Source organism: Microcaecilia unicolor, chromosome 7, assembly GCF_901765095.1.
Source record: "Microcaecilia unicolor chromosome 7, aMicUni1.1, whole genome shotgun sequence".
Taxonomy (NCBI): Eukaryota; Metazoa; Chordata; class Amphibia; order Gymnophiona; family Siphonopidae; genus Microcaecilia; species Microcaecilia unicolor.
The window spans coordinates 180,919,838-180,945,513 of record NC_044037.1 but is presented as its reverse complement, the minus strand read 5'-3'; the positions used below and the strand labels follow the sequence as shown (position 1 = coordinate 180,945,513).

At 44.6% G+C, this 25,676-nt stretch overlaps 1 protein-coding gene across 1 annotated transcript in view; it reads left to right on the top strand.

Annotated features, from left to right (window-relative positions):
- The window catches only part of LOC115474743 (potassium voltage-gated channel subfamily H member 8-like), a 625,512-nt gene that overhangs the window by 322,645 nt on the left and 277,191 nt on the right, over nucleotides 1-25,676 (top strand). Inside the window, exon 6 of the mRNA XM_030210385.1 lies at nucleotides 331-532. Coding sequence (XP_030066245.1) covers nucleotides 331-532 — 202 coding nt within the window. The remainder of the gene's footprint in view (nucleotides 1-330; nucleotides 533-25,676) is intronic.

Here is a 25,676-nt window from a genome sequence, read left to right as displayed (position 1 = left end):
TATTCACACTTGTATGTGATATACACAAGCAACTGCTGCTATTACACATGTCTATGTTTCTAAAATAATAGCCTTAGTCTAAAAATTTGATTCACTAACCTTTTTACTGTAGACACAGAGGCTAAAAGCTCTAGTAAATCAATCCCTGAATGGTATTTTTTTTCTGTCAACTGTAATAAGGGAATGGCTGTTGCGCACAGCTAGCAATCTGATAGCAGCCTCAATAAACACATTCAGTGGTACTACATGACTTGCACTCAGCATTGACTCATTACAGGGACCGAGGGGGATCTGAGGTTCTGACTCTGGAAGTCTTCTGTCTTTCTGCAGTATTTTGGTGTTCACCTGCTGAAGACAGTCCGATTGCTGAGACTGCTCCGCCTGCTGCAGAAGCTGGACCGGTACTCGCAGTACAGTGCTGTGGTCCTCACACTGCTTATGTCCATGTTTGGTTTGCTTGCCCACTGGATGGCTTGTGTGTGGTATTTCATTGGTCAGAAAGAGGTCAATGACCTGCACACTTGGGAGATTGGTAAGTGCTGACTACATCCTCATAGCACTGTATCAGCTCAACCTGCAATTTAAGGTAACTCACTTGCTCTAGTTGCATGTTATGGAACTTGATGGGCATTAAATTGGACTTTCTTTCAGAACTTAATACAGATGAAACCATATAGTTTGCAATTCTGTAAGTGGGCGCCTCCTTTTAGGCACCCCAATGCTGCAGATGCACCCAGGTTCAGTTATAGAATACTAGCGTTACTTGGCAGTGATGCACTTTACATTTATGCACTTGTAATGACACCAGCTATAGACCTGATGTAAATACAGGTGCCTTAATACAGCAAGGGTTTGCATGACTTACACCAGTGCTTCCAGCACAAAATCAAGAAGGCATAAGGTCCCAATGAATGGGGAATTTATTGTAATCATGTCACCTCTAAGACTCGACACGGTGCTCATAAAAATTTCCCAGGAGAACACGTACATAAAGGGGGGAATTCTATAAATGGTGCTCAAAATTTGGCACCAGAAAAAATTGGCACTAAGCGCCATAATATAAAAGGTGTGTGCTTTAAATTGAATTGCATTTTGCACCAATTCCCATGCCTAACTTTAGGTGCCAGCATTTACAGCTGCTGAAACCTAGGGTAAATGCTTGTGCCCAAGTTGGACACGCTGAGGCCGTATTCTATAACTATGCACACAACTTTTAGGAATGCCCCAGACACACACATGATCACACCCCCTTTTGAGTTACATGCTAGTAGAGTTAGGCGCCCTGCATTATAGAATAGCGTGCATCCAGATGCCGTGCCAATTTTAATAAGTGTCAATTAACATCAATAATTGGTTGGTAGCACCCAATTAGTGATAGTTAAGGGCTTATTATGCAATTAAGTTGCATACACATCTTGGGTACACAAATGTGGGCACCATATATAGAATCCAGGTAATTTTATAAAGTCATGTCTAGTTAATATGCTTTTTCATACTCTTATATTGTGCATTACGTGCGTCCTTGACTTTATAAAATACTAGTATACTGTGAGTGTGAAAATACATGTATACTTATAGGCACTAGATTGAGGACAATTGTAAATGTTAGCATAAACTTTCCATGTGTGCATATATAATCTACATGTGTAAGTGTGGACTCTGCCCAGACTCTGTCCCTCTGTGCATGCCCACAGTGAAAGTATGCACCATGACAATTGCACATTAGTCAATATTTTATAAGAGGCTATTTACCAATGTCTGGTTACATGTGTAAATGACTAAAATACTGTCATTTACATGCCTAAAACTGGGTAACTGCTTATAAAATGACCCTCTAAATGTGCAGATGCACAACACAAACTTTTATTTATTTATTTATTTATTTATTGCATTTGTATCCCGCATTTTCCCATCTATTGGTAGGTTCAATGTGGCTTACATTGAACAATGGGAGGCGGTTACAGAGTATCAAATGGGCTTAACAGTTTGAGAGAGACAGTGTCTGTAGAGCTCTCTCGCGAAGTATTGAGCCTGGTTAAGACCATTAGGAGGTTCAATGGGGTTTAAGTGATTCATTGTTAGAAAATACAGAAAGAGTCGAATAAGGTCACAACATAGTCGAGTAAGGTTATAGGATTGGTCAGACAAGGTTACAATTCAGGTGGAGAGTGGGTACGTAGTAGAATCTACGTAATACGTAGTAATGGGTCCTGGTTGTGGATGTTTACGGAGGTTAGGGTAGTTTGCATTATGAGATTTGGAAAGGTGTATTAAGTGTTTGGATCTGGGTTGGTCACTGTGAGCTTGAGCCTTTTCCGGTCAACTGTCAAATATATGAGTAGACATGATCGATCAGCCAGATGGCTAGGTAGGTTCAGCGGGTATGTGTTTTATGAAAAGGTGGGCCTTCAGGTGTTTTTGCAAAGTTAGATAGTTGTCTTTCCAATTTAGGTCTTTTGGAAGTGTATTCCAGGTTTTGGTGCAGATATAGGAGAAACTGGATGCGAGAGTTGATTTGTATTTGATGTATTTAAATGTTGGGAAGTGGAGGGTAAGGTAGGGTCTTGCTGATTTGTTTGTGTTCCAGTTCGGTAAGTCTGTTAGGTTGGTCATGTAGCCCGGAGAGAGGCCAAAGATTATTCTATAGACCAGTGAACAGACCTTGAAGACTATGCAGTCCTTAATCGGTAGCAAGTGTAGCTTCAGGAGGAGGGGTTTGACATTATCGAATCTTGTTTTTCCAAAGATGAGTCTCGCTGCTGTGTTTTGTGCTGTTTGTAATTTTTTTAGGATTTGCTCTTTGCACCCTGCGTAAATTTCATTGTAGTTGTCCACATGAACCAGGATCATGATCTGAATCAGGTTGCAAAATATGTATCTTGAGAAGTATTGTTTTATGTGTTTGAGTTTCCACATTGAGTGGAACATTTTCTTTGTGGTGGCCTTAGCTTGTCTTTCAAGTGATAAGTCATGGTCTATGGTGATGCCTAGGATTTTCAGGTTGTCTGAGAAAGGGAGCGATGAGCCCAGTGCATTGATTGATGTAAATTGATTAGTGTTGTATGGGGATGAGAGTACGAGGCAATGTGTTTTTTCCCTGTTGAGTTTTAGCTTGAAAGATGATGCCCAAGCTTCCATGATGTTCATCTTGACTGTGATTTCGTATATTTCTGATGGGTTGTTTTTGAAGGGGATGTAGTTTGTAACGTCATCAGCGTATAAGAATGGGTTGAGGTTTTGGATGGATAAGGACTTGGCTAGTGGGATCGTCATTAGGTTGAATAGGATGGGTGAGAGTGGTGAGCCTTGTGGTACTCCACATTCCACTTTCCAGGGCGGGGAGATTTCTGAGTGTGCCTTGACTTGGTATGATCTGGTGGTCAGGAAGCCTTTAATCCAGGAGAGTATCTTCCCTCCGATTCCTACCTTGTCAAGTATTCTTATTAGATGTTATGACTGGGGATGTGAGCCCTTGTGCCCCGACTGAACACGGCGAAGATGGAGGGACACCGCACTCGGTCAGGCAGCCAGACAAACCCTAGCTTTACCAGGGAAGCGACTGCCATTCCCTGAGAGATGAGCCCCCAGGTGCAGGCAGCCACCAGGACTTCTGGAACTGGCGGGGTTGCACGGCCACTGACCCGCCAGCGGGCGAGCAGACACAGTCCTGGAGCAAGGAGTCAGTGAAGCAGCAAAAACAGGAAACAGTCCGAGGTCTGGGCAGGCAGCAACACAGCGTGTAGTTGTTATGGTATAAGCCAATTGTCAGAATTAAATATGTAGCAGAGTTATTGATTTTATCAATATAAAAATGCAGCTTTTAAAAGATGTATTGAAACTGCATTTCAATACCTTCTTTCCCCTTTTCCTTGGGAATTTCTGGTAGCAGGGCTAGTCAATTACAAACACTTAACAGAGACAAAAGGTAGCTTTCTTCTCCTCCCATCTGAAACAAAGCATGACTAGGTGGATACCTAAAGGCTCATCAGGACATCTCCGAAAACCAAAGACCCAAGAGACAGAAAGTCTGGAGAACCCATTGACAACAAAGAACTCAGAGGAAAACCATAAACAAAACATTTGCCTGTCATCAGAGGTATACCTGCCCCCTCCCATCATCTATCAGACAAATGGACGCCAGGACATCTGCAAAAAGGAGAGACTTATAACAGACTACAATAACCATAATGCCTTGCAAGTTATCCAGTGCAAACCAGGAAGCAGGTGCTGGGACTCTGTGATCATATCCTCCTGCAGCTTGCAAGATATAAAAGCAAAAGCTGTTTCACCAAGAAGCAGATTCTCTCTTCCTGGGACCTGTAGCCCACCTGCCTGCTATGAGGACCTCTTCTGCAAACATGTGCTTACCTCATGCTGTTCATACTATGTAACAAGGACTTGTAAGTAACATAACTTTTGATCTAGACCTGCTATACTTAAGTACAGATTATCTGTAAAGATCTCTTAAAAGAACTATCTCTCGTTTGTGCTAGCCTTATATGATTGCATTAATCATATTGAGGCATATTTTCAAAGCACTTTGGGAGGCTAAGTTCCATAGGTTTCTATGGAACTTTGGGAGGCTAAGTGCTTTGAAAATATGCCTCATTGTAACTTAATAAACCTTTTTGAAGCTAAAAATATAGTCTCTTTGTGTTCTGAGTATATGGTATCTGTTAAGGTTATACTGATAGCGCATGGACACTTTTAAACTTAGTGCCATGCTCTGAGTACATGCTTTCAAATCTTGCAGTACAGAATACTGTATTTCAACAGAGATATATACTTAATTTATTTAATTTATTGCAATTATCACCTTTGGTGATTGGTGGAGAAATTAATATCCTAAAACTTATAAATACAGCGCCTGCTCTTAAATTATAAACAGTAGCGAGTGCTTTAGAGCAATATTCCCCAAGTAAATCATTTCTTGTAACATAGTCAAGAAGCAGTCCGAAGGTCTGGGCAGGCAGCAACACAGCACGTGGTCAATAAGCAATCTGAGGTCAGGAACACAGGAAACCACTGGAACAGATGAAGACCACAACCTCTACGCAAATAGAAGCCGAGGCATGGAAGAATTGGAGGCAAGGCTTTAAATAGTGTAGGGAATTAGGCTCAAACATGTGCAGCTGTTCCAAGATGGCTGCCCCCATCAGAGGAGATGCTCTACGCCCAAATATGGGCTTCCTTCCTGAAGCTGCCCAACTCCAAGATGGCTGGCACAACCTGAGACACCCATCTCCAAGATGGCCGCCCTATACTGGAGATACCCACATCCAATATGGCAGCCGCATCCTCGAATGCCCATACTCTGCGCAAGCAGGCTGCACCTCTGGAGGAGTGTAGCAGAGCGTAACAATAGAATTTGGTGGTCCACTATATCGAAGGTGCTCAACATGTCGAACTAGAGTAGTAGGATGTTGTTTCCTCTTGCAATAACAATTTTACACAGTATGGGAGCAATTCTATAACAGTGCATCTACAATTAAGGTCCATTTTCACCTGGGTTTCCAGCTGTCTTTATAGAGTGCTAGTGTACCCTAGCATTTGGGTGTGAGGTTTATAGAATAGCGCTAAGTGCATATTTTTTCAGCGCCATATATAGAATCTGGCCATATGTGTGTAAGCCCCCTTGTTGTATAGGTGAATGTCCAGGATGGTGGGAAAAGGGGCACATAAAGAATTTATTTGGTGGAACCAGGGCCAGGGGTCACCCTTAAAGCTGGAGGGCCAGGCAAGCCAGATATCACTCAACTGGAACTTTACTGCACTCACAATTGATGAAAACCCACAGATGAAAACCCACAGTTAATTCAAACACCAACTTATATACATTGGATATACTTCTCTCCTACTCGCACTTTTTAAAATTCAAGGCTACACAGGGTAGGCTGATGATATTCAGATAATTGTTAGCACAGTTCAGTAAGATGTCACACTTGAACTAACTGATGGTCATGCACAAATACAGATATCTTTGCTGCTGTAGCCTGGTACAATGAAAGATATTACCCATATTCTTTTAAATTTCCCTCCACTCTGCCATAAATGTAGAGTCCCATGGAGGTGGTGTATGAGCTGCCTGAGTGGTAAGGCTGAGTGTGATTAGACAGAGTTGGGGTGGAGTTGCGAGATGCATATGATATTTTCAAATATATTCATGTAACCTTAAACAGAATATGTACATTTACCCATGTGAATGGCAGTATTCTTTGAATTTAAGTGTGTAAACGGTGACCTGTTATAGAATGAGGGGGGTGGAGACTAACATAGTAAATGTTGACAGAAAAAGACCAATTGGCCCAATCAATCTGCCCAATTTTACTCTGGACCACATTGCAAGGACACATCCTGGCTTCCTATTGTAGAGGCCTGGCCTCCTCATTCAAATCATTTTTAGTCTTTTTCCACATTGGTTCATCTTAATCATCAATAATAAGAATACAAGACTCTGTTACAGCTATATTAAATGCAATGCCCACACCTTCCCCCCATGTCTTCCAGTTTTCAGATTAACTAGAATGTTGGCTGAATAATCAGGATTTAGGTCTCCATGGCCTTGCTGTACAGTAACCAGCAGGGCCAGCTTCAACGCTGAAAAAAACATGTTTAGCGCTATTCTATAAAACTCACTTAAAGTTAGGCACAATTTATAGAATACGTTTAGTGCCTGTCTCTGCGACTAAAATGTAGGCGCGGACATTTACACCAACTAAAACCTGGTGTAAATGCCTACACCTAATATAGGCATGGATCGGGTATATTCTATAACAGTGTGAGTAACTTTTAGGAACCCACTCATGCCCCTCCCACAGCCTCACCCCCTTTTGAGATCCACGCAGTAGAATTTACACGCACTACTTTATAGAATAAGTTTAGCAAGTTTTATACATAAATTCTAATTAGTGCCAATTAATGCTGATAATTGCTTGTTAGTGGTCAATTATTGGCACTGATTGGCTCGTTAAACAATTAAGTTGCATGCACATTGTAGTCACACAGCCAAAATTGCATGCTTAACTTTTAGTCACCATCCCCGAGATTCTATATCGTGCACTTAGATTTAGGTGCGAAAATCGGCACAGATTCTATAATACCGCACGTAACGTAATTGACTTAACAAGCTAATGAGCACTGATAGCAGCACTTAACAAGCAATAATGAGCACTAATTGACACTGATTAGAATTTAGGCACACAGCTCACTAACCATATTCTGTAACGATGTGTGCCAAACTTCTAACGTGCAGAGGCAAAAAGGGACGTGGTAATGGGCGGGGAAATGGGCATATTGAGGGCGTTCCAAAATTTAGGCACCTACCAGCTCATTTTCGAAAGTGATCGCCGGCGATCTTCCGACACAAATCGGGAGATTGCCGGCGATCTCCTGATCCCGGCCAAATCAGTATTATCGAAAGCTGATTTTAGCTGGCCCCAACTGCTTTTTCGTTGCGGCGTCAGCCAACCTTCAAGGTGGCGTGTTGGTAGGGTAGTGAAGACGGGATGGGGGGCAGGGTGGGGCGTGGGTACGAGATGGCCGGCTTCGCCTTATAATGGAAAAAAAGTGGCCGGTTCGAGCGAGCATTTCGCCGGCTGGACTTGGTCCATTTATTTTTAGAACCAAGTCTCAAAAAAGTACCCCAGTTGACCAGATGGCCACCGGAGGGAAGTGGGGATCACCTCCCCTTACTCCCCCAGTGATCACCAACCCCCTCCCACCCAAATAAAAATAAAATAAAACATTTTTTGCCAGCCTGTATGCCAGCCTGAAATGTCATGCCCAGCTCCTTGACAGCAGTATGCAGGTCCCTAGAGCAGTATTTAGTGGGTGCAGTGCACTTCAGGCAGTTGGACCCAGGCCCATCCCCCCCTACCTGTTACAGTTGTGGTGATAAATATTGAGCCCTCCCCAAAACCCACTGTACCCATATCTAGATGCCCCCCTTCACCCCTTAGGGCTATGGTAATGGTGTAGAGTTGTGGCGAGTGGGTTTTGGGGGGGAATTGGGGGGCTCAGCACACAAGGTAAGGGAGCTATACTCCTGGCACCTATGTTTGTTTGTTTTTTTAAATATTTAGAAGTGCCCCCTAGGGTGCCCAGTTGGTGTCCTGGCATGTCAGGGGGACCAGTGCACTAGAAATGCTGGCTCCTCCCATGACCAAATAGCTTGCATTTCACCGGGTTTGAGATGACCGGGCCCGGTTTCCATTATGGCTGGAAAACGAAGCCGGCCATCTCATGTAAACCCGGCAATCCTGCTCTAAACCCGGCGATCGATTTAGCCGGCCCCAACCATATTTCGAAAATACAGTTTGCTCCGCCCCTTTGCGGAGCCGGCCCCGAAGATGGCCGGCCATTGATTTGGCCGGCGCCGTTCAATTATGCCCCTCCTAGTTTTATAATATGGCCCAATGCACCTAAATCTGCGTTCTGAGATTTACACCAGGTTTTCATTGGCCTAATTGGATGCGTGCAGATATCGGCGCTGAAATGTCAACTAAGCATATTCTATAATCGGTGCCTAAATCTAGGTGCCAATTATTGAATGCACTGATTTCAACACTGATTTTTTTAGGTGCCATATATAGAATCTCCTCCATATATAGAATTCCACCCAAAATACATAAATCTATCACAACTCTGCCCCTGCACTGTTTAATCTATGCTCCCAGGAATACCTACAACACAGCATACATGTAAGTACACGTTGTTGTTGTTATTATTATTATTATTATTATTACATTTGTATCCCACATTTTCCCACCTATTTGCAGGCTCAATGTGGCTTACATAGTACCGTAATGGTGTTTGCCAAGTCCGGTAGATACAGTTACATACAGTGGGGGAAATAAGTATTTGATCCCTTGCTGATTTTGTAAGTTTGCCCACTGACAAAGACATGAGCAGCCCATAATTGAAGGGTAGGTTATTGGTAACAGTGAGAGATAGCACATCACAAATTAAATCCGGAAAATCACATTGTGGAAAGTATATGAATTTATTTGCATTCTGCAGAGGGAAATAAGTATTTGATCCCCCACCAACCAGTAAGAGATCTGGCCCCTACAGACCAGGTAGATGCTCCAAATCAACTCGTTACCTGCATGACAGACAGCTGTCGGCAATGGTCACCTGTATGAAAGACACCTGTCCACAGACTCAGTGAATCAGTCAGACTCTAACCTCTACAAAATGGCCAAGAGCAAGGAGCTGTCTAAGGATGTCAGGGACAAGATCATACACCTGCACAAGGCTGGAATGGGCTACAAAACCATCAGTAAGACGCTGGGCGAGAAGGAGACAACTGTTGGTGCCATAGTAAGAAAATGGAAGAAGTACAAAATGACTGTCAATCGACAAAGATCTGGGGCTCCACGCAAAATCTCACCTCGTGGGGTATCCCTGATCATGAGGAAGGTTAGAAATCAGCCTACAACTACAAGGGGGGAACTTGTCAATGATCTCAAGGCAGCTGGGACCACTGTCACCACGAAAACCATTGGTAACACATTACGACATAACGGATTGCAATCCTGCAGTGCCCGCAAGGTCCCCCTGCTCCGGAAGGCACATGTGACGGCCCGTCTGAAGTTTGCCAGTGAACACCTGGATGATGCCGAGAGTGATTGGAAGAAGGTGCTGTGGTCAGATGAGACAAAAATTGAGCTCTTTGGCATGAACTCAACTCGCTGTGTTTGGAGGAAGAGAAATGCTGCCTATGACCCAAAGAACACCGTCCCCACTGTCAAGCATGGAGGTGGAAATGTTATGTTTTGGGGGTGTTTCTCTGCTAAGGGCACAGGACTACTTCACCGCATCAATGGGAGAATGGATGGGGCCATGTACCGTACAATTCTGAGTGACAACCTCCTTCCCTCCGCCAGGGCCTTAAAAATGGGTCGTGGCTGGGTCTTCCAGCACGACAATGACCCAAAACATACAGCCAAGGCAACAAAGGAGTGGCTCAGGAAGAAGCACATTAGGGTCATGGAGTGGCCTAGCCAGTCACCAGACCTTAATCCCATTGAAAACTTATGGAGGGAGCTGAAGCTGCGAGTTGCCAAGCGACAGCCCAGAACTCTTAATGATTTAGAGATGATCTGCAAAGAGGAGTGGACCAAAATTCCTCCTGACATGTGTGCAAACCTCATCATCAACTACAGAAGACGTCTGACCGCTGTGCTTGCCAACAAGGGTTTTGCCACCAAGTATTAGGTCTTGTTTGCCAGAGGGATTAAATACTTATTTCCCTCTGCAGAATGCAAATAAATTCATATACTTTCCACAATGTGATTTTCCGGATTTAATTTGTGATGTGCTATCTCTCACTGTTACCAATAACCTACCCTTCAATTATGGGCTGCTCATGTCTTTGTCAGTGGGCAAACTTACAAAATCAGCAAGGGATCAAATACTTATTTCCCCCACTGTAGTAATGTTGTGGTCGAAAGAGGTTTGGGCGTGTCAGGCACAATGGAGGTCAGATAAAGGGAAGGTTATATAGTGTCCAATACGATCTTTGGTTTTGCTGTGTTGCAGGGTGTAGGCATTTATGTTGGGTCGGTAGGGTATGCCTTTTTGAACAAGTTGGTTTTTAATGATTTCCTAAAGTTTAGATGGTCGTAGATTGTTTTCACAGCTTTTGGCAGTGCGTTCCATAATTGTGTGCTTATATAGGAGAAGCTGGATGCATAGGTTGCTTTGCATTTGAGACCTTTGCAGTTTGGGTAGTGAAGGTTTAGGTATGTTCGTGATGATCCGGTTCTGTTTCTGGTTGGTAGATTTATAAGGTTTGTCATGTATCCTGGGACTTCGCTGTAGATAATTTTGTGGACCAGGGTGCAGATTTTGAAGGTAATACGTTCTTTGATTGGGAGCCAATGCAGTTTATCTCGGAGGGGTTTGGCACTTTCAAATTGTGTTTTACTGAATATCAGTCTGGCTGCTGTATTTTGGGCGGTTTGAAGTTTCTTTGTGAGTTGTTCTTTACATCCTGCATAGATTCCACTGCAGTAATCCACGTGGCTTAATACCATTGATTGCACTAGATTGCAAAATATTTCTCTCGGGAAGAAAGGTTTTATGCGTTTAAGTTTCCACATTGAGTGGAACATTTTCTTTGTTGTGGAGTTTACTTGGCTCTCAAGTGTAAGGTTGCGATCGATTGTAACGCCGAGTATTTTTAGGCTATCTGAGATAGGGAGGGTGTGATCTGGGGTGTTTATGGTTGTAGGTTTGTACTTATTGTGTTGAGATGAGAGGATGAGGCAGTGTGTTTTTTCAGTGTTCAGTTTCAATTGAAATGAATTTGCCCATGAGTCCATGGTATTCAGACCTAGCTTGATTTCATTGGTGATTTCTGTCAGGTCGTGTCTGAAGGGAATGTAAATTGTGACATCGTCTGCATAGATGAACGGGTTGAGGCCTTGATTGGATAAGGACTTGGCCAGTGGGATCATCATTATGTTGAAGAGTGTTGGTGATAATGGTGATCCTTGAGGTACTCCACAGTCTGCTTTCCACGGTGATGATATGTTTGAATTTGATTTTACTTGGTATGTTCTGGTGGTTAAAAAAACCCTTGATCCAGCTAAGTATATTTCCACCAATTCTGAAGTAATCAAGGAGACTTAGAGGGGCATAATGGAACAGAAACGCCTATCTCCATGGCCGTTTATCTCCGAGAACGGGTCCGTGAAGGGGCGGGGCGGATCGTATTTTTTAAAAGAAAAAGACGCCCATGTTTTATTCGTCAAGGTGTGAGCTGGGCGTTTTTGCTTTTCAGCGATAATGGAATATGAAATCGCCCAGCTCAAAAACGAATAAATCCAAGGCATTTGTTCGTGGGAGGGGCCAGGATTCATAGTGCACTGGTCCCCCTCACATGCCAGGACACCAACCGGGCACCCTAGGGGGCACTTTTACAAAAACCAAATAAAAGGTAAAAGAGCTCCCAGGTGCATAGCACCCTTCCCTTGGGTGTTGAGCCCCCCAAATCCCCCTCAAAACCCACTGCCCACAAGTCTACATCATTACTATAGCCCTAAGAGGTGAAGGGGGGCACCTACATGTGGGTACAGTGGGTTTGGGGGGGTTGGACGACTAGTAGCATTAAGCAGCACAATTGTAACAGGTAGGGGGGGGGATGGGCCTGGGTCCACCTGCCTGACGTCCACTGCACCCCCTAACAACTGCTCCAGGGACCTGCATACTGCTGCTTGGGAGGAGGGTATGACATTTGAGGGTGAAAGTAAAAAGTTGTGAAACATCATTTGTTGTGGTGGGAGGGGGTTAGTGACCACTGGGGGAGTCAGGGGAGGTCATCCCCGACTCCCTCTGGGGGTCATCTGGTCATTTAGGGCACTTTTGGGGGCCTTATTCGTCAAAAAACAGGGTCCAGGAAAAGTGTCCTAAATTCTAGCTCAAAACTGTTCCATTATCGGCGAAGGGCGCCCATCTCTGTTCGCCCGATAACCACGCCCCAGTTCCGCCTTCGACACGCCTTCGATACGCCCCCGTCAACTTTGTCCGCATCCGCGACGGAGTGCAGTTGAAAGCGTCCAAAGTTCGGCTTTCGATTATACCGCTTTATTTGTTTTTGTGAGAAGAACGCCCATCTCCCGATTTAGGTCGGAACTTGGGCGTTATTCTCGTTCGATTATAAGCTGGTTAGTAGTATATTGTGGTTTACCATGTCGAATGTGCTTGACATGTTGAATTGGAGGAAAAGTAAGCTTTTACCTGTAGCTATTTCCTGCTTGAATTTGGCCAGGAGAGTGACTAGCACAGTTTTGGTGTTGTGGAGGGGGCAGAATCCTGATTGTGATTCATGTAGCAATGAAAACTTGTCCATGTAGTCAGTAAGCTGTTTGGTCACCATGCTCTCCATCAGTTTGAGTGCTAGTGGAATAGATGCAACTGGGCGGTAGTTGGTGAGATCGTTTGGTTTTTTTTCTTGGTGTCTTTTGGTATTGGGGTAAGTAAGATGTTGCCATGTTCCTCAGGGAAGAGACCTTGTTGGAGCATGTAGTTTAGGTGGGATGTAAGGTCTGCTATGAAGCGGTCGGGGGCAGATTTAAGTAGATGGCTGGGGCAGGTGTCCAGTTTGCAGTGGGTATTGGAGAACCTATGGACCGCCTGGGTAACTGATTCGACGGTGAGGAGAGCAAAGTTTGACCAGGTACGGTCTGCTGGGTATTCTCTAAAGGTTGGGTCCAGGCAATTGATGAAATAATCTATGTCTGTATTGTGCTGAGGAAGTGTGTTGCGTAATTTTATTATTTTTTAATTGAAGAATTTAGCAAGTTTGTCTGCGGATGGGATGTCTGTGTTGGTTGTGGTGATTGGAGTGGTGTCTGGTAGCTTATTTACGAGTTGGAATAGTTTCTTCAGGTCTTTGTAATCCGGTCCTATTTTAGTTTTGTAATAGGATCTTTTGGTTTGTCTTATTGCATATTTGTATTTTCTTTGTATTTGTTTCCATGCATTGAGTGTATGTTCATCTTTTATTTTTTTCCATGCTCATTCGAGTTTCCTGGCTTGTGTTTTGTTTTTTTAATTCATCATTGAACCATGGTATCGAGTTTTGCCTTCTTGATGTTCTTGTTCTTAAGGGTGCTAATTTGTCTAGTACGCTTCTGTATCTTTCGTCCCAGTCAGAGAGGTAGTGTATGGAGTCCGTTCGTGCTGTCCATTTGTTGTCATATATCTGTTGCCAGAATGCTTTTGGGTCCATTTGGCCTCTTGTGCTGTAGGTTGTCTGTTCTTGTGTACGGTGTGATCCTTTCTTCCGCCAGTTTAGGGATAGGTTTAGTTTGTAGTGATCGGTCCAAGGTGTTTCTGTCCATTTGATATCTGTTATTAGTATGTTGTGGTCTGTGGGCATAGGAGCCAACTTTTCAAACTTATTGGGGGTGCTAAGCCCAATGGAAATAATCCCTCCCTGGACACATACAAGGAATTTTTCCAATATTGGGGGTGCTTGTTATGGACTCGGCAGTGGTTTCGGTGGTGAAGCGGGAGCGGTAGATTAGTGCTATGCCTCCGCCTCTCTTTTCCTTTCTGGTCCAGTGAGTGATTTTGTATCCTGGAGGGCATAGATTGAGGATTATGGGATCCTTTTGATCGTGGATCTAGGTTTTTTTTTAATGAAAATTAGATCAAGGTTTTCTGACGTGATCCAGTCTGTTACCGTTGTTATTTTGTTTACTACGGATCTGGCGTTAATGTAACCCACTTGGATATTTTGGTATGGGACTTCTATGTTTGGAGATGTGTGGATTTTTGTTAATTGTCATTCCTTAGTTAGTGTTTGTTTGTTATGAACTTTCTTTCCGTTTTGTTGATGTTGGCCATATGTAGGTAATCTTCCTTTATCAGATCAGTACTGTGTAATTGTAGAAAAGCCTTTCTCCATGTGCTTAGGAGGCTTTTCATCCAGAAACACCTTGATAAAATGAGTCAAATAACATACAAAAGAAGAAACAAATAGCTCTACAAGCTTTGCTTATAGTCAGTTCCCATTGCCTGTAATGATAAGCTTTTACACCATGGAGCCGAACTCCAAAAATTATTGCCGTGTGTGCCCTGTCATTTTCATTTCTGTATGCAAATTCAGGGTAGGATCAAGCTCCCTCTTCAAAGATGAGAGTCGTGGAGGGACATACTGTAATTTCCTGCACCAGTAACTGAGGTATTTATCAAATGGGCTGCCAAAGACGCCGTTTTATCAGCACAGTAAAAATTCAGAAAATTAATTTGTGATGGTTTAATAAAACTGGTAGTGACACTCAATGCATAAAAATCCATCAGAAATTCTGTTGGTTCAGTCTTTGACCATGTTGCAGGGGAGGGAGGTTAATGTTATAAAAGGGTGCCTACAAAAATTCTCAGAAAATGCAAAATAGGTTATGCAAAATAGGTGCTGCCCTTCATACAAGAATGTGCATTATGCCAACTTTATGTACACAGTCAACGTTTACATGCATAAATTTCTGCAATGAGCCCAAAAAACACTGTTTTCCCAACATTGACAATTTGATGATTTTGTGCAGTTTCACTGCATATCTGTGATTGAGTCCGATGGATTACCGGATGATAGTTTTATTTTATTAATTGAGTTTGGGATTGACTATCATATATTGCTGTTTTTATAAGTTTTTTTAAAAACTTTATTTATGCAAATAGCAAACTGGCCAATGGCCGAGACAAAAGAACTACACAACAGAACACAGTAAAGTGCACAATTCATACAGTACAATACATGAGCAGTAAGAGACCAATAGAACTCCCACGCCCTCTGGTTGTGTACGATCCAGAGGCACGCATAACAGCCAGTCACTATAAAATTTTTAAGTAAAACACCCAAGACCCCCAACCATACAACCATTCAAGCCCAAGACATACCACATACACACCTACCCATGCCCCTAAAAAATAATTTTTTTTTATTGTTTTTCTCCCTTTTCTTTTTCCTTCTCTTCCTTTCTTTTCCTCTTTTCTTTTGAACCATGGGCTGCAGTTCCCACAACATATACAGTCTAACACAATAAGAGGCCAGATGGTCCAAAAGAAGTAGTATACAAAACTGGATCGTCCTTAGACAAAAGATTCAGCAAGTAAGTCCAAAATCATTTTTTTTTGGGGGGGGGGGGGCATCACGTCCTCCATGCCAAGTCAAATGCCAAAAACTGTGCCACATGACTCATTTGATGGTGCCAGCTGAGGAAAGGTGGTGGTTCTTCTTTGAGCCAATATTGTAAAATAAGCTTGTGTACAGTAAAAACCCCATACATAATTATCTTGTTTTTCCTTGTGGCTACCCATTCCTACCCATTCCTGCCCCTCCTTTGCCCAACAACAATAAATCATACGTCCACTCAATTCCCCCTCCTACCACCTGGCCCAAGAGAACCCGAACCTGCCGTCATAACTCATGCAAACAGGGGCAATCCAAAAATGTATGCATCCAAATACTTGTACCCACTTTGCAATGCAAATAAGAGTCATCAGTCCAAAGTTGCACTTGGTGGCCACATTCCTTAGTAAAATATGCCCTATAGAAGCTCTTAAGGCTTCTTGCAGAGAAGCACCAGCCAGCAGTTTATACCCAGTGACCCACAATTTGGACAGTTCTAGCCCATTAAGGTAGATTGCCAATTCTGACAGCCAAACTTTAGCCAACGAGTCCAAAACTGTGTCTGGTCATCCACCCTGCCCATCCCCATACCAAATGGTTAATTTATTGAAATGGCAAGGCAATGATTCAAAATCCTCATCCACCTTCTCCACCCGTAAGGCCTCAACACCCTCCCCCTGCTTAAGTGCTAAAGAGGGGCATAATTGAACGTCGCCAGCGAAATAGTTTGCCGGCGATCTATTTTGGCAGCGGCGCAACAGCTGGCCGGAACCGTATTATCGAAAAAGATGGCTGGCCATCTTTTTTTCCGATAATACGGTTTAGCCCGGCCAAATGCCAGAGTTCGCCGAGTTTGAGTTCGCCGGTTTTGTTTTTCAGTGATAATGGAAAAAATGCCAGCCATCTCAAACCCGGCGAAATCCAAGGCATTTGGTCACGGGAGGAGCCAGCATTTGTATTGCACTGGTCCTCCTGACATGCCAGGACACCAACCGGGCACCCTAGGGGGCACTTCTAAAAATGTTTAAAAAATACAAAAAAAGCTCCCAGGTGCATAGCTCCCTTACCTTGGGTGCTGAGCCCCCCAAATCCTCCTCAAACCCACTCCCCACAACTCTACACCATTACCATAGCCCATAACTGGATAGGAAGGCATGTATTTTTTTTTACCTATTTTATAAAGACACATGTCTTTATAAATTAGCATCACATAAACTGGCAGAAATTGTGCCGTGCCGTGCTGAGGAGCAGGTGTAAATATTAGGGCGTAAATATTAGCAGATTATCCCTTTCCTTTCCCTTCTCTACCCCTCCTCCATAGTCCTGCATTTGCCCTGTCTTGTTCTCCTAGTGTCTAGCATCTCTCCCTTCCCTTTCCTACCCCATCAAGGGTCTAGCATCTCACCTCCTCTTCCATATCCTCCAGTTGTTCAGTATTCCCACTCCTCTTTCTACCCCTATGTATCCAATATCATAACTCCTCTTGCCCACCCCAAGCTATTCATCATATCTACTACTCTTTCCTACCCCCTCCAAGGTGCCCAGCATCTCTCTTCCTCTTCCCCACCCCACCCTAGGTGTCCAGCATCTCACCTTCCCTTCCCAAGCCTCCTCCCCGGCTGTTCAGTATGTCCGCTTCTCTTCCCTATGCCCTTCCCTTCATGTGTTACTAATCTATTCTCCCCTTTCCTACCTCCCTCCCAGGAGTCCAGCATCTCCCCTCCTCTTCACTAGCATCCTCCAGTCCAACGTCTCTCCTTTCCTTCCGTTCACTGCTCCCTCTCTCTATCTTTTCCCAGCTATCCAGCATCTTCTCCCTTCCTCCATCGTCTACCTCCACTCCTTTTCATTGCCGTCAATGACACTGTTACCTCCTCCCCCTCTGCAGCACTGAAGAAGAGTCAGGGCAGTAGGTATAGAGCCTGAAATTATATGTCCTTACCCATAAGGAATGGATCCTCAGAAGCTTAGCCGAGATTGGGAGGCGGGGCTGGTGTTTGGGTGGTGGGGCTAGTTCTGGGCAAGACTTCTACAGTCTTGTGTCCTGAAAATGGCAGATACAAATCAAGGTAAGCTATACACAAGAAGTAGCACATATGAGTTTATCTTGTTGGGCAGATTAGATAGACCGTGCAGGTCTTTTTCTGCCGTCATCTACTATGTTACTATGTTACTATGTTTAACAGAAAGTTTAGAGAGGCAGGATGCAGCAGGCCTTGAGCACAGAGATGTGTTAAGAGGCTTCACACTGGCAATTCTAACTCCTTTTATTGTCACTTTCTGCCGCACCATCACTCCAGGAACTGCGCTGCCCAAATCAAACACCTAGTCCACCTATTGTTGTCAGCCCTGCCCCCTGTTTCCTAGTGACAGAAAGAGTTGGAGTACAGTCCAGAAAAGCAGAACACATGTCTTCTAATAATTAAAAAGGCTGTATACTATTGAGAAAGGAGGAGATACTCTTTTTATCCTGCTGCTAGCTGCTGAGCTGTTTTCTTTGTTTCATCTACTATTAGGTGTTTGTGTCCTTTGGGATCCTAATAGTTGATAATCCCTGACGCAGGCTCTAGAGAGGTGCAGGGGTGTAGCCATGAATGGGTCTGGGTGGGCCTGGGCTCACCCAGCAGCGGTATCCTTAAAGTAGTTTCTGTCTCCGCTAGTTGTAGGTTCACAGCAATTTCCACATGCTGCCTGCTGCTCAACAACCTCCTTGCAGACTCTAAGTGCTAACCCAGAAGCCTCTCCTCTGCCACAACTTCCGGTTTCTGCCCAGTCAAGATGCGGCAGAAGAGAGGCTTCCGGGTTAGCACTTAGTGGTTGCAAGGAGGTCTTTGAGTGGCAGGCAGTGTGTAGAAATTGCTGCTGCCGCCGGCAACCCGTAGAAGCATGAGTACAGTTGTGGGTGGGATGGGATAGGAAAGAGAAGGGAAGGGGTGAAAGATCCTGAACAGGGGTGAGGGAATATTGGGGAAAGATGCTGCATGGGGTTGAGGGAAGATGGGGAAAGATGATGCATGGGGGGAAGAAAGATGGGGGACAGATGCTGCATGGGGGGAGCTGGGAAGACGGGGGACAGATGCTGCACAGGGAGAGGGAAGATGGGGAAACATGATGCACGGGGGGGAGGAAAGATAGGCGACAGATGATGCATGGGGGAAAGATGCTGCACGGAGGAAGGAAGACAGGGAAATATGCTGCACAGAGGAAGGAAGACAGGGAAATATGCTGCACAGGGGGTAGGGAACATGGGGGAAAGATCTTGCATGGGGGGAACATGGGGAAAAGATACTGCAAAGGGGAGGGAACTTGGGAGAAAGATGCTGCAAGGGGGAGGGAACATGGGGGAAAGATGCTGCGCAGGGGAGTGAACATGGGGGGAAATGCTGCACAGGGGAGGGAACATGGGAGGGAAGATGTTGCATGGGGGGAGAAGATGCTGTATGGGGGAAGAAGGGAGATATGCAGCAAAGGGGTGGAGGGGTGAGCAAGGGAGAAATCTTGCATATGAGGTGGAGGGGAGGGAGATATGCTACATAGAGAAGGATAGGTGGCAAGAGAGGAAGAAATGTAGAACATAGGGTGAAGAGGAGGGATAAGTGGTACATGGGGAGGGAGGGTGAAATGTTGGACATAGGGGTGGAGGGAAGGGAGAAGTGTTAGACACAGAGTGGAGAGAAGGTAGAAGTGTTAGACACAGAGTGGAGGGGAGGGAGAAATGTTGGACATGATGGTAAAGGGGAGGAAGGGAGAGATGCTGCATGGGAAGGGGAGAGAGATGTTGGACCCAGAACACAAGGGAGGGGGAGAAAGAGATGGTGGACAGTAGGAATGAGAGGTGGAGATGTTGGACATGGGGGTGGATGAGAGGAAGGGGGAGGTACACAAGTGGTGGTGAGGGGAGAAAGAGGGGAAAATGCTGGACCATGGGGGAGAGGGCAGGAGGGAAGAGAGAAAGGAAAATGTTAGGCTATGAGGGTGGGGAGGGGAAGAAGAAGGATCAGATGCTGGCTAGAAGGGCGGAGGGAGGAAGATGATGGGAATGGTGGAACCCTGTGGAGAGGCCATGGAGGGGGAGGAGGGGTGGAAAGGAAATTAATGAGGATGGTGATTACAGAGAATAGAAATATGGTAATGGGGAGTAGATTAGAGATGAAAGAGAATGTAGGACTGGGAAGGAGTGAGATGGGGAATGAAAGAAGAAGATGGAAAGTAGTTGAAACATAAAAAGGAAGAGAAGAAGGGTGAGAGAGAGAGGCAGAAAAGGTCTAAGAAAGAATGATCAATATGTCAGAGGCAGAAGTAGTGAGGAGAAAAAACAAATGGACTGCGTCCGCATGAAGAAGAATTAGCAGAAAAGAGAAATTGGAACCAGCAAGATGGAAAAATAAAATGTCCAGACAACAAAGGTTGAAACAAAGCATTTTATTTTGAATGTTTTAAATGGAATATGTTAGTTTTTGGAAATGTGCATAGCAAATGTCTTTGTATTGTGTTCAGTAGAAAAGGAAATACATTTCTGTTTTATGTCCAGTGTTGCAGTAATGCTAAGCTTAACTTCTTGGGGTTTCCTTCCAATTTTGTGTCTAAATAATTTTATTTCTAATTTGTGATCCCTTGTTCTGTGTTTGGTGAGGGTCTGTTAGTGTGATAGTAATGGCAGGTGGGAAATCGGAGGGGAAGCAGAGAGGAGAGGGAATCAGGGAGGGGGCCCTCCTTTATTTTCTGACCTGGGCCCAAGCAGGTCTAACACCAGTCCTGACCCTTGCTGTATAGCTGGTGAGGATCCCCAAGCATCCCCAGCTAAGGACCTCCTCGAAAGATGGCCAGAACTCCCTTTCACCAAGCTCTGCAGTTGGCAATAGCATCCTTGACCCATCGACAACTAAGCATGTATGGGGTGCTGGCATCAGTGGTGGGTCATTGCTGCCGCCTGCCAAGCTTGGTAAAAGAGAGTTCTGGCCACGTTCAGAGAAAGTCTTCAGCTGACAGAGCTTGGGGATCCTCATTAGCTAAAGTATTTATATTCTGAGGTGGGGCTAGGGCAGGGCAGAGCAAGTTTTGTGCCCACCCACTTTGGGCTCAGGCCCACCCAGAACTGGCTGTCTGGCTACGCCACTGGAGAGGTGAAATGTGGCCATGTTGGGTTGTGTTTTAAAGTGGCAAGAATAAAAGCCCTTTTAATTATTAGAAGACGGGTGTTCTGCTTTTGTGAACTGTACTGCTCTTTCTGCAGAACTTTTGTTTTCCTCTTCTGGATTTCCTAGAAAGAGTTGGAGAGCAGTTTCTCTGTGCTGCAAAGGCCTCCTTGTCTGCAGAAGCCAGAACTACACAGTGGCAGGTGACCCACTGGCATCATACATTCTTACTTCAGGTTGAAGCTTGCAAAAGATGAGGGATCCTCAAGTAAGAAGCCATACTCTCCTAACAGTAAGAAGGAAGAAGAGAGGAGGAGAGGGTCAAAGTGGAGGATTCCCTAAATGCAAAGTCTGAGGGGCTACTCCTATCTGCACTTTTCCCCACGTCGGCCCTACACAATACAGGTGATAGGTCAAGTAGTCTGGTTGTTGTGTTAGTCTACTTTGAAAGGAATAAATAGATATAAAACAAAACATAAGAAAGGAAAATAAGGTGATACCTTTTTTGTTGGACTAACGCAAAGGTTCTCAACCCAGCCAGTCAGATTTTTAGGTTACCCACAATGAATATGTATGAGATATATTTACATCACTGCCTTCATTGTATGCATATCTATCTCATTCATATTCATGGTGGATATCCTGAAAATCTGACTAGCCAGTGTGTCCCGAGGACTGAGTTGAGAACTCTTGCACTAATGCTATATTTTTTGCAATATGACTAGCTTCTGTAGAGTTCCTCCTTTTTTGTTTGAAAGAAAAGTAGAACCGAGGAGTAGTATAGTGAAGTTAGAAAGAAATCAAGCCTGCTTCAACATTTAAACATTTTTGCTGTGCAGACTGCACTTTTGCTAGTTGATTTGTTTACAGTATAAAACAGAGTTGGCTCTACAGCAGTTTTGGATAATTATCATTAGGAGTCTCTGGGCTTTCTCTGCTAGAGACGACATGGCTGCACAGCAGTTTTTAAACAAACTCGTCTGCAGGCTTCTAGCCAGCATGGTGGGAATTAATAAGAAAAAGAATAAAAAATGAGCAATTTAAAGAAAACAACATCCTAATTGCATTCAAAGTTGTACTTTTCCATTTTCTTTTTGGAAATAAAAGGAAAGAGGTATTCTAGGGCTAAGTTGAAGCTTGGACAAAAGTTCGTCAGTGCTATTTGCCATTTCTTTGGATTTCAACTTTATTAAATATTTTGCCCAGATCTAAAATGTGGCACATCAGATGCCTACATAGTGGGTCTTTTACTAAGCCGCGGTAGTGTTGGTAAGTAATAGACAATTGCAGCAGTAAAAATATTCAAACAACAATACAAAGTATGGCGTGGAGGGGCATAATCTAACAAAAATGTCTATCTCCATGGGCGTTTATCTCAGAGAACGGGTCTGTGAAGGGGCGGACCGAACCGTATTTTCGCAAAAAATAGACGTCCATGTTTTATTCGACAATTTGTGAACTGGGCGTTTTTGTTTTTCAGCGATAATGGAAAATGAAAGCGCCCAGCTCAAAAACGAATAAATCCAAGGCATTTGTTCGTGGGAGGGGCCACGATTCGTAATGCACTGGTCCCCCTCACATGCCAGGACACCAACCGGACACCCTAGGGGGCACTTTTACAAAAACAAAAAAAAGGTAAAAGAGCTCCCAGGTGCATAGCACCCTTCCCTTGTGTGTTGAGCCCCCCAAATCCCCCTCAAAACCCACTGCCCACAAGTCTACACCATTACTATAGCCCTAAGGGGTGAAGGGGGGCACCTACATATGGGTACAGTGGGTTTGGGGGGTTGGACGACTAAGCATTAAGCAGCACAATTGTAACAGGTAGGGGGGGGATGGGCCTGGGTCCACCTGCCTGAAGTCCACTGCACCCCCTAACAACTGCTCTAGGGACCTGCATACTGCTGCCAGGGAGGTGGGTATGACATTTGAGGGTAAAAATAAAAAGTTGTGAAACATCATTTTTTGTGGTGGGAGGGGGTTAGTGACCACTGGGGGAGTCAGGGGAGGTCATCCCCGATTCCCTCTGGGGGTAATCTGGTCATTTAGGGCACTTTTTGGGGCCTTATTCGTGAAAAAACAGGGTCCAGGAAAAGTGCCCTAAATTCTAGCTACAAACGCATACTTTTTTTCCATTATCGGCGAAAGGCGCCCATCTCTGTTCGGGTGATAACCATGCCCCAGTCCCGCCTTCACCACGCCTCCGACACGTCCCCGTCAACTTTGTACGCTTCCGCGATGGAGTGCAGTTGAAAACGTCCAAGTTCGGCTTTCGATTATACCACATTATTCGTTTTTGTGAGATAAACGTCCATCTCCCGATTTAGGTTGGAACTTGGGCGTTTTTCTCGTTCGATTATAAGCAAGATAGTATACTACATTATAATGCTAACACAATACCCAATAAAACATTTTAATAGACAACGTGGAGGGGCATAATCGAAAGGGGCGCCCAAGTTTTCCTGGGGTCGTCCTCGCAGGACATCCCGGCGAAGGGGCGGGGAAACCTGTATTATCAAAACAAGATGGGCGTCCATCTTTCCTTTGGATAATACGGTCGGGGTCGCCCAAATCGCAAAATTTAGGTCAACCTTAGAGATGGTTGTCCTTAGAGATGGTCATCCCCGATTTTCGGTGATAATGGAAACCGAGGATGCCCATCTCACAAACAACCAAATCCAAGCCCTTTGGTCGTGGGAGGAGCCAGCATCGTAGTGCACTGGTCCCCCTGACATGCCAAGACACCAACCGGGCACCCTAGGAGGCACTGCAGTGGACTTCAGAAATTGCTCCCAGGTGCATAGCTCCCTTACCTTGTGTGCTGAGCCCCCCCCCAAAACCCAATCCCCACAACTGTACACCACTACCATAGCACTAAGGGGTGAAGGGGGGCACCTAGATATGGGTACAGTGGGTTTCTGGTGGGTTTTGAAGGGCTCACATTTACCACCATAAGTGTAATAGGTAGGGGGGTGATGGGCCTGAGTCCGCCTGCCTGACGTGCACTGCACCCACTAAAACTGCTCCAGGGACCTGCATACTGCTGTGATGAAGCTGGGTATGACATTTGAGGCTGGTATAGAGGCTGGCACAAAATATCTTTAAAGTTTTTTTGAGGGTGGGAGGGGGTTAGTGACCACTGGGGGAGTAAGGGTAGATCATCCCCAATTCCCTCCGGTGGTCATCTGGTCAGTTTGGGCACTTTTTTGAGGCTTGGTCGTAACAAAAAAAATGGACCAAGTAAAGTCGCCAGTGCTCATCAGGCACACCCTTCTTTTTTCTATTATCGTTTGAGGACGCCCATGTGTTAGGCACACCCCAGTCCCGCCTTCGCTACGCTTCCGACACGCCCCCGGGAATTTTGGTCTTCCCTGCGACAGAAAACAGTTGGGGATGCCCAAAATCGGCTTTCGATTATTCTGATTTGGGCGTCCCTGGGAGAAAGACCCCCATCTCCCGATTTGTGTCGAAAGATGGGCGCCCTTCTCTTTCGAAAATAAGCCTGCTAGGGTGTTAATAATGATGGAACATATAGATAGGTAGAGTAACAGGAGTAAGAAAATAAGGGTCTAGTTAAAGAGAGTTACAATGAGACTTAGGGCTTCTTTTACAAAGCGGTGCTGCCATTAGCGTGTGCTGATTGTAAAAGCCCATGGGAATTGAATGGACTTTTTTGCATTCAGCGCACCGCTAATCAGTAGCGCTGCTTTGTAAAAGGAGCCCTTAGTTACTCATAACTGGGGTTAACAGCAAAATAATACATCTTAAAAGTATCCCATGTTGATAACTTCCCCTCTAATTTGCAGCATTTACACATGAAGGTTTATAAAATGGTGCAGCTACACATGGAAGTGTCGGCACTTACAAGTGGAAGTTGCAAAATCAGCACTTCCACATGTATGTGCCAACATCACCATGTGAAGCTGCTAGGTCCATGCTATTCATTTTTTCTACATGTATATTTGTAAATGACTGATCCCATTGCACATGCTGGAAAAATACACATGCACTTCTGCAGGAATTTTAGAAAAGACTCTACAGGTCCTTTTCCAAAATACCACCAGAACTGAGCATGCCCAGACCTGCAGCACCAACGAGGGTGAGAGTGAGGAGAATTCCAAAGCAAACAAGAAGTAAAAGCACCAAAAATTTTATTTGCCAAAATCTATTGACACAAAGACCCTACACGGAGATATAGCTGGTTATCCGCTAAGAGCTGACAGCTAATATTCAGCGAGAGATAACTGGCTATCTCCTGTTGGATATTCGCGGATAGCCGGTTAAGCGCCATTTAACCAACCAGGAGCCGTTCCTGGCCGGCGGTGAATATCAGGTGGACTGTGACACCAGTATAGAACACCAAAGATGATTTATTGGATGAATGCAAACCCGACTCAGCTTTTTATTATTTCTCTGCACTGTAAATCTGTGGAACTGCCGATTGATTGTTGTTGATTTAAGATCAAGATCTAGTTGGTTATTCACCTATGATGTTAAGTCTGTCTGAGTACAAAGTTGAAATTATATCCCTGATGCAGGCAACCTCCGAAACAACATGGTTGCATTGAGTCTATGTTCATCCAGGGCCCCTTTTACCAACCTGCAACAAAAGGGGGCCTGCGCTAGCGTTAGCACGTGTTTTTAATGCTCGCCAAGGCCCTCTTTTACTGCAGTGGGTAAAAGGTAGGTCTTTTTTTTTTAGGAAATAGCCATATGGCAAGTGAAGCACTTGCCACACAGCCGTTTCAGGGGGAAACCCATACCGCCACCCATTGAGGTGGCTTCAAGGTCTCCCACGCTAACCCAGCAGTAACCGGGCAATGTGTGGCACTGCCCGATTACCACCGGGTACACACCAGTGCTACAAAAATAAATATTTTTGTAGCGCCGAACATGATGGG